Raw genomic sequence first — 13,404 nt, forward strand, 5'->3', positions numbered from 1 at the left:
TTACTAACCCATCCTTCCACGCCCTCATCTAGGTCATTTATAAAAATGACAAGCAGTAGTGGACACAAAATAGATCCATACGGTACCATCACTAGTAACTGAACTCCAGGATGAACATTTCCCAACAACCACCACCCTCTGTCTTCTTTCAGTTCTTAGTTTCTACAGGTTAACTTTTCTCAGCTTTTGTCATAGAGCATGGAAACAGACCATTCGGTCCAACCAGTCCATGCTGACCATAATTCCAATCCAAACCAGTCTCACCTGCCTCTGCTTGGCCCATATCCCTCGAAACATTTCTTATTCATGTTCTTAACTGTCCAGAGAGCTAGTGCATCTCCAACTCCTTTCCTTGAGCTGCCATGATGGAGATTTACAGCATTGCAAAGTGCCTGAAGATAAAACTACATTTCTGAGTCATTGTCTCATAGATCTGCTTTTGGATCAGAAATCCTACAGTTATGGCAGATTGATGGCCTCAGAACTCAGTATCCATCAGCTGAGGCAATTTGTTGCTTGTTGGTTTCCAGTATTTAAAGGACACCCTTTGAACATAACCGTTCTTTCAAAGGCAGGAGCATCATTCATGCCCAAAAGGCCCATTCCACGATCTCCATTCTGAGAAAAGACAGATTTTCTTTTCAAACGTGCTGACAGCAACCACCCTTACACCTCCATCATCACGGGTTATGTGTGGCCTCTTAGTCAGGGAATGTACCTTTCAGACCAGTGACCGTGGGAGGCTTCAGCAGATATTTGTTCTCTTTATTAGGGAGATCCCGGACCAGTTGGACCAGAGGGATTGGCTGGTGAGCCAGGATCCCCAGGGCCTCCAGGACCCCCAGGGATAGGAATACCAGGAAAACCGGTGAGTGTTGGCTGCAGGATGGAGTGAACAACAGCAGCAGAGAGGGCTGTGTGACAAGTCAGGCAGCAGAAGTGGGGTAAGTGCAGTCCACAATGTTACTGCAGCACAGGGTCAGGATGGCAGAGGAGCCTGGACCACACTCAGCTTCTCCACCATTTCTCTGAGATTCCCAATGGAATGAGTCTTACTTCAGCTGGGCTATCCAACCCAGTAGTGATCTATACTCCTCTCTGGTGATCCCCACGAATTACTCCTCATCACACCACACCCCATACTCCCTCCCACACTCTCCCCCTCTCCACCTGTCCCATCACCATTCCTTCCTTCTCATTCTCACCTTCCCTTCCCACTCCTTATCCTCCCTACTCATCTTGTCTCTCTCCAACCCATCTCCTGACATTAATCTCTTCCCCCCCTAATAATCTTCTCTTAACTTTTACATCCCTCCGACTCTTCTGTTCACCTCTACATCCCTCCAACCCAGTGTCACAAGCCCCTCACACCAACCCTTCCCCTTTGGCACCCATGATTGCACCATCCTACTTGCCCTCTTGACTGTCCACGCTCCTGATTTTTCCCTCCCTGTCCCCATCATTCCCCTCCCATCGTCATCTTTATTTCCCTCCTGCTATTCCCCTTCATCACCCTGTTCCCTCCTCTTCTCTATCCCACTCCATTCCCTACTGCCTTCACCCATGTCCTACCACAGCCCTTGCCCCCTCGCCAACCCTTTTGGTCTTCCTCTCCCTCCCCCATTTCCCTCTTTGCTTCCACCCTTTGTCCTCCTGCTCAGCATCCTCTCCCCATCACAGTCACCATCCCAATCCCTTGCAACCCCATTGAAATAACAAGGAAACTTAAACGTAGTTATGTTCAATGACTCTGTAATTTTGTTCCTGGGTGTTGTTTACAGTACCATTCTGGAAGTTCTTCTTCAATTTCTACAGAGCAGTCCTGCAGAGTCAACAGCACAACCTCTAACCACACCACCATCCCCCAACCCCCTCCCCCTTCCCCGGCCTTCACTCTTGCAACATAAGAAATAGGAGCAGGTGATGGCCATTTGGCCCCTCAAGCCTGCTCCACCATTTTATAAGATCATGACAATTTATTACCAGGCCGCAACTCTTGTTTTGTGCTGACTCGTCAAAGCCCTCAACTCTTCTGTTTTTCAAAAATAAACCTCCTCTTTAAATACCTTCAGTAATAAAGCCTCCACAGTTTTTAGGGAAGAGAATTCCAAACATTCACTGCCCTCTGAGAAAAACAATTCTTCCACATCTCTGTTTGTAAATGAGTACTCTGTAAGAGAACACTCTTATCCCTGTCCTCCTGGTGAAAAATGTCACTTGCCCATTCTGTGGTTTGCCCCAGGCTGTGTTGTGTCTTCAGTGTTTCTCTGTTGGGGCAGTGAGGCTTCCTTCATTCCAGACCTTTTCTCTCTGTCCATGTGTAAGCTCTATCTCCTTCAATCCCTACCAGACAGACAAGTGTAACCTCCTGTGGTTAATGCTGCTTTAACAATTGTCACCTTTTATGTCCCAAAGGGGAAACCTGGTGGCCCACCCGGACCAAAAGGAGAAGTGGTAAGTACATTCAGCTCACCTAGATATGCTGCTCCATCCTGGAATCTCTGTAACTACACACCTCTGTGCATTAATTTTTGCCTACACCATCCTTACCACACAGCTCTCCATTGTTTATTCACTAACTGTTGCAAGTGCATTGTTCAATCTTCAGCAGGTTTCTGTCCCTTCAGGAATGGCCTGCTGTTTCCAGAGATTTGTCATTAATCCCTGAGTCATGACTGTGGGTCGCTGAGGAGTAAAATCCCTGGAGCATTAAAACGCAATTCCATGCTTTCACTCTCTTGCAAGAGTTTCCAGGAGTTGATTGACTGACTAGCTGACAGTTGGGCAGGCCATCCAGAGGCAGGAGGCATGGTCCTGGGCGATCAGGGTGGGTTGTCTAGGTTGGAGGTCAAGGTTTTTTGGTGGGCAGCGATAAGAGGTCAGTCATCATCACTGTCTGGGATGTGCACCTCCAATCCCTGTGAAAGGGACGAGAGAGTGAAGCAACAAGTAATCAAGGGTACAGGCACCTTGGATGCCACCTTAAAGTGCTGAGGGTGAAGGAGCCCATGGGGGACTTTCAAGAAACACATTTTTGTGTTATTTTTTTCATGGGCATCACTGGCTAGGCCAGTATTTATTGCCCATCTCAAAATGCCCAGAGAGCAGTTGAGTCAAGCACATTATTGTGGGCTTGGAGTCACTGTACACACATGGTAAGGATGACAGATTTCCTTCCCTCAAGGACATGAGTGACCAGATGGGTTTCTTAAACAAAAAACAAAACGATAGTGGTCACTTTTAGATTTTTTTCTTTATTGAATTTAAATTTCACTATTGACCGTGGATGGGTCTTGATCCCATGGCCTGGGCATTCTGGAATAGTAATCCTGTAGAAGCACCTTCACACCACTCCAGCCCCATAGAACATCTAAAAACCTGGCCAATGTCAAATTTACATGAGGGTCCCATATGGACATAATGTTAATAAAATGCCCACCTCTCTGAGGCAGAACATGTGTAGGGGTGGGAAGAGGGGTGTATTGAAACACAAAGAAAGACTAACATTTTTACAGCATCCTGCATAAACTTTGGATGTTTCAAAATGTTTTGCAGCCAGTGAAATATTTTTGAAGTGTAGTCACTGCTTTAATGCAGGAAACACAATACCCCATTTATGCACAGTAGGCTCCCACAAGTAGCAGTGTGAAAGTGTCCAGGTAATCTGTTTCGGTGATGTCAATTAAGCGATAATTATTGTATGGGCCACTTTGGAGAACTTCCCTGCTCTTTTTTTTTGAAATAGTGACATAGGATCTTCCACAAGGAAAGTTGGGGACTACATTTAAAACTGCATCACTCACTCAATGCAGCACTGAAGTGTCAGTCTGGACTTTTGTCCAGAATACTTACGATTAAGACTAGAACTCATAGTCTTCTACCTCAGAAGGGGAGGGTGCTATCACTAATTTAATCAGCCAGACCATTTCCACCTTTATAATTTGAGGATCTGAGGGCAATGTAATGATGTTAAAGTGATTCCTTCACTTACACAGAGCCGATGTAACGTGATCAGAGATCCTCCTGGGGTCCGAGGTGACTGTGTCACTATCATTTACAAACAGCAGTTTGAGCTGTGAATTGTCCAACCCTAAAGGTTGGTCAAGTCCTGAAATGAATCTGCAATGTGACATCTATTACAAAGCAATAGTATTGCAGTTCCTGGCAGTTTACAGTTTAAACTGAGAAAGTGAGAGATATCCAGCAGGTCTGATAGCCTTGCTGGAGAGAAACAGAGTTAACATTTCAGCTCCATAATCTTTCATCAAACTGTATTTAAGCTATTGATGGAGTCATTAACCATACTATTCTGTTAGCACAGATGCAGCCTGAGACACTGTTATTTCCCGTTTAAGGTTTAATTCTGCTATTCTGAATCTGAATGAATACCTCTTTGCTAAGTGTACATAGTTTCTTCCTATTCCTTTCACTGTTGTTGAACTCTTAAGTGGGTTGAACAAGGAAAAGAGATTCAGCCAATCCACAGATGACGTGCAAGGGACTGATGTAAACTTTGAATTATAATCTTGTCTCCACATGAAATGTGCAGATGAGACAAGGTGAGGAGTGAGGTCAAACAGCAAATGGTTGCCACCTTCTTGTAAATCTCAGGAATGCTCTTTGCTTTCAAATAGCAGCCAGGAGCTGCTAAACTTCATTGTATCTTCAAAACTTTCACCTCTCCTTGTGTTCTTCAGGGAAATGATGGGGATCCTGGCCCAGAAGGCATCCCGGGAAAACCTGTAAGTACAATGATTGTAGGACTTCAAACAAAATTACCCATATGATCCCAGCTAACTGGGACAGAGCAGAATTAATGCTTTTCCAGTGAGAGTGAATTGCCGAATGCATAAGCATTCTCAGTAAAGAGACCATGAGGCTGGTGAGTTTGCAGGGAGTGTTTGATGGGGAAAATGCAGGGAGACTCTGCAGCAAACCCTGTGCCATTGCTGTCCTGGAAAAGTATAGAGAGAAGTTTACTTTGCACCTAATCCAGTGCTGGTCATGACTTGGGGAGTGTTTGATTGGAGCAGGTCAGAGAGAGTTTTATTTTCAGTTTAAAAGAGTGGAAAGAGCTTTAATTTCAGTTTCAAAGAGTAGAGAGAACTTTACTTTGTATCTAACCCTGCGTTGTACCTGACCTGGGAGTGTTTGGTGGAGACAGTGTTGGGGAGCGTTACTTACCCTGTGCTCCACCTGTCCTGGGAGTGTTTGATCAGGATAGTGCAGAGGAAGCTTTACTCTGTATCTAGCCCCCTGCTGTACCTGACCTGGGTATGTTTGATGGGGACAGTTTTTAATTGGTACTTCAATAATCGTAAATGATTCTACTCATCAAATCTGCTGGACAAATCAAACGTGTAACTGTAATCTGGAGGACGAGTCACAGACTGCATTTGGGATACTTTATTAGAATATTAAATTTTGGAATCTACCAGAAGTGATGCTATTTTGAGCATGTTAACAATTAATGAGACAAGCTAGAATAATGATGTCACAGTAAAGGATCTCTTGGCAAGAGTAATCATGGCATTCAATTTGAATCAGTAATGCAGGCCTATAATAGTGTTTTGCTCTTGCAATTGCCGTTGCAAGTTTTTTTGGGATAGAGTTAGCTAAAGTTGGACTGAAAAAGTGAATTATAATGTAAGATGATAAATAATCAGTGGGGGACTTTTGAAGAGATATTTCAACATTCTCAACAAATATGCATGTTATTATGAAAGAACGGCTATATAAGAAGAATGCACAACCCATGAGGATCGTATCAAATTGAAAGAAAAGGCGTACAATGCTGCAAAGATCAATAGTGGGCAGAACATTTGGATGGTTTTTGAAAGCAGCAAAAGATATGTAAAACCAAAAGGAGGATGAGAGAAAACTAGCGTCAAATATAAAAACAGTGGACGTTCCCACATGTATAGGAAAAGGAAAAGAGTTGCTAAAGTGAACATTGGCCCCTGAGAGGGTAAGGCTGGGAAATTAATAGTGAGCTATAAGGAAATGGCAGGAGCTTTGAATAAATGTTTTGTATCTATTGTCACAATGGAGACCACAAAATGCATCTGAAGAAAGAAATGAGACAAATGGGAGGAAGGAACTTAAAGCAGTTGTTATCATTAGTGAAAATTAAAGAGTTGAAAAGCCCAACAAATTCTCTGGATCTGATGAGCTACATTCTAGATTCTTAAAAGAAGTAACTTCAGAGATAGGAAATGCATTGGTTGTAATCTTCCAGAACTTCAAGGTCCTCACAGATTAGGGAATGTCAAATGGAACATCTCTGTTCAAGGATGAAGACAGAGAGCGGGAAACTGTAGGCCCATTTGTCTAACATCTGTCATGGGGAAAAATACTAGAATTTACCACTGTAGAAGTGGGAGTAGGATATTTAGAAAATCATAATACAGACAGGTAGAGTCAGCATCATTCTTTGGAAGATAAATAATATTGGACAAATTTCATAGACAATCTTGAGGATATAATGAACAATGAGAGTAAAGATTACTAAAAGGGATTTGCTAACATGCTGTTTAAAAGATTACGACACAGCCAATGGTGTTTTATTGGCATGAAGATATAGCAAGTAATTAAGGAAGCAACTAGAATGTTGGCTTTTACTGTAAAAGGGATGATGGAACTTTGCTGCTACCACACAAGAGATTGTTGTTACCACACTTATGAGTACCAAACATAGAATCCCTACAGTGTGGAAACAGGCCTTCTAGCCCAGCAAGTCCAAACCGACCCTCTGAAGAGTAATCGACCCAGACCCATTCACCCTATTACTCTACATTTATCCCTGAATAATATACCTACCCTACGCATCCCTGAACACTGTGGGCAATTTAGCATGGCCAATTCACCTAACTTGCACATCTTTGGATTGTGGGAGGAAAACAGAGCACCCGGAGGAAACCCACACAGACATTGGAAGAATGTGCAAACTCCACACAGACAGTCACCTGAGGCTGGAATCAAACCTGGGTCCCTGCTGCTGTGAGGCAGCAGTGCTAACCACTGAGCCAGCATGCCACCCCTTGCAGTTTGGTCACCTTACTTGAGGAAGGACATGTTTGCATTAGGTACAATTTAGATAAAGTTCACTCAGCTCATGTGAGGGAAGATTGAGAAGATTGGGTCTGTCCTCATTGGAGTTTAGAGGAATGGTCTTATTGGCACTTCACAGAGTAGATGCTGAGAGGATGTTTAATCTTCAAGAGAATCTAGAAAGAGCAGTGCATAGCTTTAAATAAAAAGATCTCCAAATTAAGATGGAAATGAGGAGAAATTTGTTCTCTCACAGAGTCATTAATGTTTAGAATTTTCTCCCCAAACTGCAGCAGAGACTGGGCCATTGATCATATTTGGGCAGATTTTTGATTATCAAGGGAATCGAGGATTATAAGGGGACAGACAGTAAAGTGGATTTAAAACCACAAATAGATCAGCCATGACCTTATTGATTGTGGAGCTGGTTGAAGCAGCTAAATAACCAACCAACTCCTGTTCCTCACTCTGGTGTTGGATTGTCTGATCTTTGTCCCTCTACAATATTTGGACTCTTAATGTCATTCTCCATTTTCATAAGTGTTTGCTTTTAACAAGTTCGGCCACTCAGAGGGCAGTATGAGTGTAGTGTGGAAGTGAAGTGGAATGTTCACTAGCCCAGGGTGGGAAGGCTTGAACAAGTTGAGCTTTAGAACATACAGCACAGTATAGGCCCTTCAGCCCACAATGGTTTGCCAAGCATTTATCTGTAATTCGTTGGGATTTCCTTATTCCCTTCCTTGAACAGAGGAACAGCATTCATCTCCCTCCAATCATCCGGTACTACTCCTATGGAGAGTGAGGATGCAAAGATCATCACCAGAGGTGCAGCAATCTCAGTCCTTGCTTCCCATAGTAACCTTGGATATATCTGGTCTGGCCCTGGGGACTTATCTATCTTGATGCTTCCCAGAATTTCCAGCATATCCACTTTCTTAATGTCTTAATAACTTTAAAAAAGTTCTGAGATTTACATATGAAGGCATTGAAACTAACATGATCGTTCTAAAAGATGAAAGACTCAAGCTAAATTTGTTTAATATTATATTCCATGACACTCGTCCTATTGCTATAAAATTCTGAGTCGTATGATTCTGCTCCACAACATGAAGAAGCAGTTTATTGCCTCCAAGTAAACTTGTTGGACTATAACCTGGTATTGTGTGATTTTTATTTTTTTTAATATCAGTCTGTTCAAGCCTATTAACCTGGTCCATGGTGTTCTCACTATCAACAAAGTCCCTCTTTCTAGTGAATACTGAAGCAAAAAACTCATTTAGGGCCTCTCCTACCTGTTTAGACTCCAGGTACAAGTTCCTTCCACTTTCTTTGATCGGCCCTACCTTCTGTCTTGATCATTCTCTTATTCCACACATAAGTGTAGAGCGCCTTTGGGTTTCCCTAATCCTTTCCACCAAGGCTTTTTTGTGCTCCATCCTAGTTCTCCTCAGTCCATTTTTGAGTTCTTTCCTAGCTACCCTGTAATCCTCTCAAGCTGTGCCAGATCCTTGCTTCCTCAACCTTAAGTAAGCTTCCTTCTTCCCCTTGATGAGAAGCTCCTCTTCGATTGTCATCCATTCCCATTCTTTGCCTGTCTCTGTGGGACAAAGTTATCCAACACTCGCAACAAGTGCTCCTTGAACAGCCTCCACATTTCTGTTATGCATTTCCTGTAGAGCAGTTCTTCCTAATTTATACTCCACAACTCCTGTCTAATAGCTTGATAATTTCCCTCCCCCAATTAAAGGTTGAGGCAGTTGTGGTCACTGTCACCAAAATGCTATCCCACTGAGAGATCTGACAGTGGCCTGGCAAGCACCAAATCCAATATGGCAGTTGGTCTATCTTCATATTGAGTCAGGAATCCTTCCTGGACACACCTGACAACAGCAGATCCATCTAGACCATCTGCATTAAGGAGGTTCCGATCACTATTGGCTTTAATTGATGTTTCCTATTCCCAGAGGAAATTAAATCAGAAATATCTGAAAATCATCGTACTAGACATCTATCCTGAAGTGTACAAGACTTCATTTGAAATTTGTTGGATTCAATTTCACAATTTGCTGAACTAAGTTTTGAGCTTCCAACTGTAGGATTGTTAGTCCAACACTGTAACTAGACTCCCTGTCAGTGTAAGATCACTCTGGCCTGTAGACTTAGGTCCTGCAGTCTACAAGATGAGTAATCCTCCATAGTCAAAAAGAAAATGATTCAACTTTAATTTTAATGTGTGATTGGATGGAGTGAACAGGTATTGCTGCTTGTGTTTAAAGTTTCATCAGCTCCTCTGGACGACATAAAACTTTGGCCTTTTCTCTGTTTTTAGGGTAAACCTGGATTACCAGGGCCAAAGGGAGAAAAGGTAAGTCACTGTGTTTGGCTGCCAGACCTTGTCCAAGTGCAACCAGTCACCATGATCCAGAATCAGCTCTTCCTAAAGAACATTGAGCTAGCTCTGACAGTAGTTCAGGCAGTCACTTCACAGCTCAGTGTGTTGCAGGACAAAGTGGTGGCAGTATCAGTTCGAGACAATCAAAGTGTCTCAGCCTATTGTGAACATGGAAGTGCTTCAATGCATTCTCGATGTCTCTGAGTTAGAAAAGGCTCATTCTGATGCAACCAGGGGGATGATTTCCTTCTGATGCTGATACAGTTTCTTCTGTTCCAAATATGTGGACTTGGAGACACCAAGCTGTAGTGACCCTTCGGGTTAAAGACTACTCTAGTACTTGCTGTCCACGCTGATATTAAAGAATAGTTAGTTAGGTGCAGTGCACCAGAGGTTGGATTTGATGCGAATGATATTAGGAGGAAGGTCACCTTCATAGAGAAAGAACACTCAGCCCACTATACCTTTCTGATTATCATCCCAAATCCTCACCTTAATGCCTCATCCCAGCTCCCACTGAATTTCATCCACTTTCCTCTGGAACCCATTTTTTTGATCGTGATGAGAGTTGCGGTAAATTCCAGAGAGGCACTTGATGAACGTCAGGGCTTAAGAAATTTATATTTTTTTTGGAAAGTTACATGTTACAAGCTCACACCTCCAAACCTAACAGACGCCATTTCACTGTCTATCTTTTGTGGGGCATCAAGTGACTTGATTTCAGTGAAGTTAATTATCATTCACATCACAGCTTTTTCTCTGCCATGCAAACAGGAGGGTACCATCAGAGTTCCCACATAAATATGGGATCTTGTCAGGGATCATTTGTAAACTCAGCTCCTGCCAACCAAGGATTATGTATAAATTTAGAAACCTCCTCCCAACCCATAATCCATCACAGGTATTGAACACCTATGATACAGTATTAGCATCTGGTGCCTCTGGCAAAGTGTTATAATAGAGTGAGAGGGAAAGGATTGTGTAGCATGTTGGATGAGGGTGTGGTTTTGAAAGGTGAGGCTTATATTTTATACCTGGGAGATATACAAAGATGACACACCAGCTTCTATGCGTGTAGGATTTACAATGCTTTCAAATGTCTGCTCCCACGTTTACAGTCTCTCTCCAGAGACCAAACCAAGCTTTCATTAATCACGTGCAGTAAGCAGTCAACAGAGAGATCTAGGCGAAAGTGAAGACTGCAGATGCTGGACATTAGAGTCAAGAATGTGGGGCTAGAAAAGCACAGCAGGTCAGGCAGCATCCAAGGAGCAGGAAAATTAATGTTTCAGGCAAAAGCCCTTTATCAGCAATGAGGCTGGGGACCTTGGGGGTGGAGAGATAAATGGGAGGGGGCTGGGCTAGGGCTGAGAGTGCAATAGGTGGATGGAGGTAGGGATAAAGGTGATAGGTCGGAGGGAAGGGTGGAGCAGATAGATGGGAAGGAAGAATGGCAGGTGTGACCAGTCATGAGTGTGGTGCTGAGCTGGAAGGTTGGAACTGGGATATGGTTGGGGGGTGGGGACTAGGGTGAAAGTGGGGGGGGATTGAGGAAACTAGTGAAATCCACATTGATGCCATGGGGTTGGAGGGTCCCGAGACAGAAAATGAGGTGTTCTTCCTCCAGGCGTCGGGTGGTAAGGGTGGCAATGGAGGAGGCTCAGGACGTGCATGTCCTTGGCGGAGTGGGAGGGGGAGTTAAGTGTTTGGTCGGGGGCGGTGGGCTTGGTTGGTGCTGGTGTCCCGGAGTTGTTCTCTGAAGCGCTCTGCGAGACACATAATCAAACACTGAGCAACCAAACACTGCAGAGTTCTGGATGCTTTTAGTTCCCCAGGGCTGAAAGATCGCTCAGGTTCTCTTGTCAGTACTACTTCTTGTTACTTATTCTGTGTCTCTCCTGCCTAACACCGCAAAACCTTCTGAAATAACTCAGCAGAAGCCAGTATCCTGTCAACAAGTCACCCCTTATTTACACCTGGAAAGCCTTTGACACTAATTCAGCTTCTTCAGAGACAACTCTGAACAGGTTGTCTGACACTCCTGTTCTTATCTGTCATCCAGGGCTCCCTGATTGGACCAGATTAACAGCCCCAATCAGAAAACTCATCTTCTGTGAGGTCCACCTGGCTGACTTCGTTACAATCATTATATCTTCCACACTGAATGTGTGGGCATCCTGGAATGTAAACCATTCAGCGCAATTTCTTAAATTTCCTTTTCTCAACTTGAAGAGCTGCAATTTCATACACTGAAACAAGAATAATTAATCTCATGTTATTGTTCACAGGGAGATCAATGTGGGGTTTGTCCAACACATCTAGAGGGACATGGAGGTGTCAAATTTACAGGAGACCACAGTCAAGGAGCAAAACCTGGAGCACCTGGAAGATTGGTGAGTGTTTGGCTCAGAAATGCGCTTGTGAGAAGATGGAAGTTGTTATGGTTGGTTTTCAAAACTGCAGATTACATGAATTTACATGTTGATACTCACAAATTTATTAAACACAGTGTCCCAAAGATATACAGCATGGAAACAGACACTTTGGTCCAACTTGTCTGAGCGGACCAAATATCTTAAATTAATCTAGTCCCATTTGTCAGCATTTGGCCCATATTCCTCTAAACACTCCCTAATTGTATACCTATCCAGATGCCTTTTAAATGTTGTACCAGCCTCCACTACTTTCTTTGGAGGCTCATTCCATACATGCCCCACCCTCTGTGTGAAAAAATTGACCTTTAAGGTCCCTTTTAAATCTTGCTCCTCTCACCTTTAACCTATGCCCTCTACTTTTTGGACCCCCCCAAACCCCAGGGAAAACACCTTATCTATCTATCCTATCCACAGCCCTCATGATTTTATAAAACCTGTATAAAGGTCACCTCTCATTGTCCAACACTCCAGGGAAAATAGCCCCATTCTACTCAGCCTCTCCCTATTGCTCAAACCTTCTAACCTGGTAACAACTTTGTAAATCTTTTCTGAACCTTTCAAGTTTCACAACATCCTTCCTATGGAGATCAGAATTGCAGGTAATATTTCAAAAGTGGCCTAACCAATGTCCTGTCCAGCCACAATATGATCTTCCAACTCCTATAATCAGTGCTCTAACCAGTAAAGGAAAGCATGCCAAACATCATCTTCACTATTCTAGCTACCTGCGACTCTACTTTGAAGGAGCTATGAACCTGCACTCCAAGGTCTCTTTATACAGCAACACACCCTAGGACCTCTCCATTATGTGTGTGAGTCTTACCCTGATTTCCAAAATCCAGTACCTCACATTTACCTAAATTAAACTCCATCTGCCACTCCTCGGCCCAGTAGCCCATCTAATAAAGAGCCTGTTGTACTGTGAGGTAACCTTCACGGTCCACTACACCTCCAATTCTGGTGACATCTGCAAACTTACTAACTATACCTCTTATGCTCACATCCAAATCATTTATATAAATGACAAAAAGCAGTGGACCCAGCACCGATCCTTATGCCACACTGCAGGTCACAGGCCTTCAGTCCAAAAAACAAACGTCCACCACCACCCTCTATCTTCTACCTTCAGGCCAGTTCTGTATCCAAATGGCTAGTTCTCCCTGTATTCCATGTGCTCTAACCTCGCTAACCAGTCTACCATGAGGAATTTTGTCGAACACCTTATTGACGTCCATACAGATCACGTCCACTGCTCTGCCCTCATCAATCCTTTTTGTTACTTCTTCAAAAAACTCAATCAAGTTTTGACTAATGGAGTGCCTCAGGGTTCTGGGTTCATTGCTGTTTATTATTTATATCAATGATTTGGATGAGAATATATAAGACACGTTTGCAGATGACACTAAAATAGGCAGTATCATGGACAGTGAGGAAGGTTATCAGAAATTTCAGCAGGACCTTGATCAGCTGGGGATGTGGGCTGAGAAATGGCAAATGGAGTTTAATAAAAATAAGTGTGAGGTCTTG

General features: G+C 43.3%; 1 protein-coding gene across 2 annotated transcripts in view; it reads left to right on the plus strand.

Annotated features, from left to right (window-relative positions):
• Positions 1-13,404, plus strand: part of col16a1 (collagen, type XVI, alpha 1) — a 367,062-nt gene that overhangs the window by 189,629 nt on the left and 164,029 nt on the right. For both annotated transcript variants that reach the window (XM_072548617.1, XM_072548616.1), the window contains exons 17-21: positions 773-868; positions 2,416-2,454; positions 4,698-4,742; positions 9,380-9,415; positions 11,731-11,835. In XM_072548617.1, coding sequence (XP_072404718.1) covers positions 773-868; positions 2,416-2,454; positions 4,698-4,742; positions 9,380-9,415; positions 11,731-11,835 — 321 coding nt within the window. The remainder of the gene's footprint in view (positions 1-772; positions 869-2,415; positions 2,455-4,697; positions 4,743-9,379; positions 9,416-11,730; positions 11,836-13,404) is intronic.

This window comes from Chiloscyllium punctatum, chromosome 27 (assembly GCF_047496795.1).
Source record: "Chiloscyllium punctatum isolate Juve2018m chromosome 27, sChiPun1.3, whole genome shotgun sequence".
In the NCBI taxonomy this organism is placed as follows: Eukaryota; Metazoa; Chordata; class Chondrichthyes; order Orectolobiformes; family Hemiscylliidae; genus Chiloscyllium; species Chiloscyllium punctatum.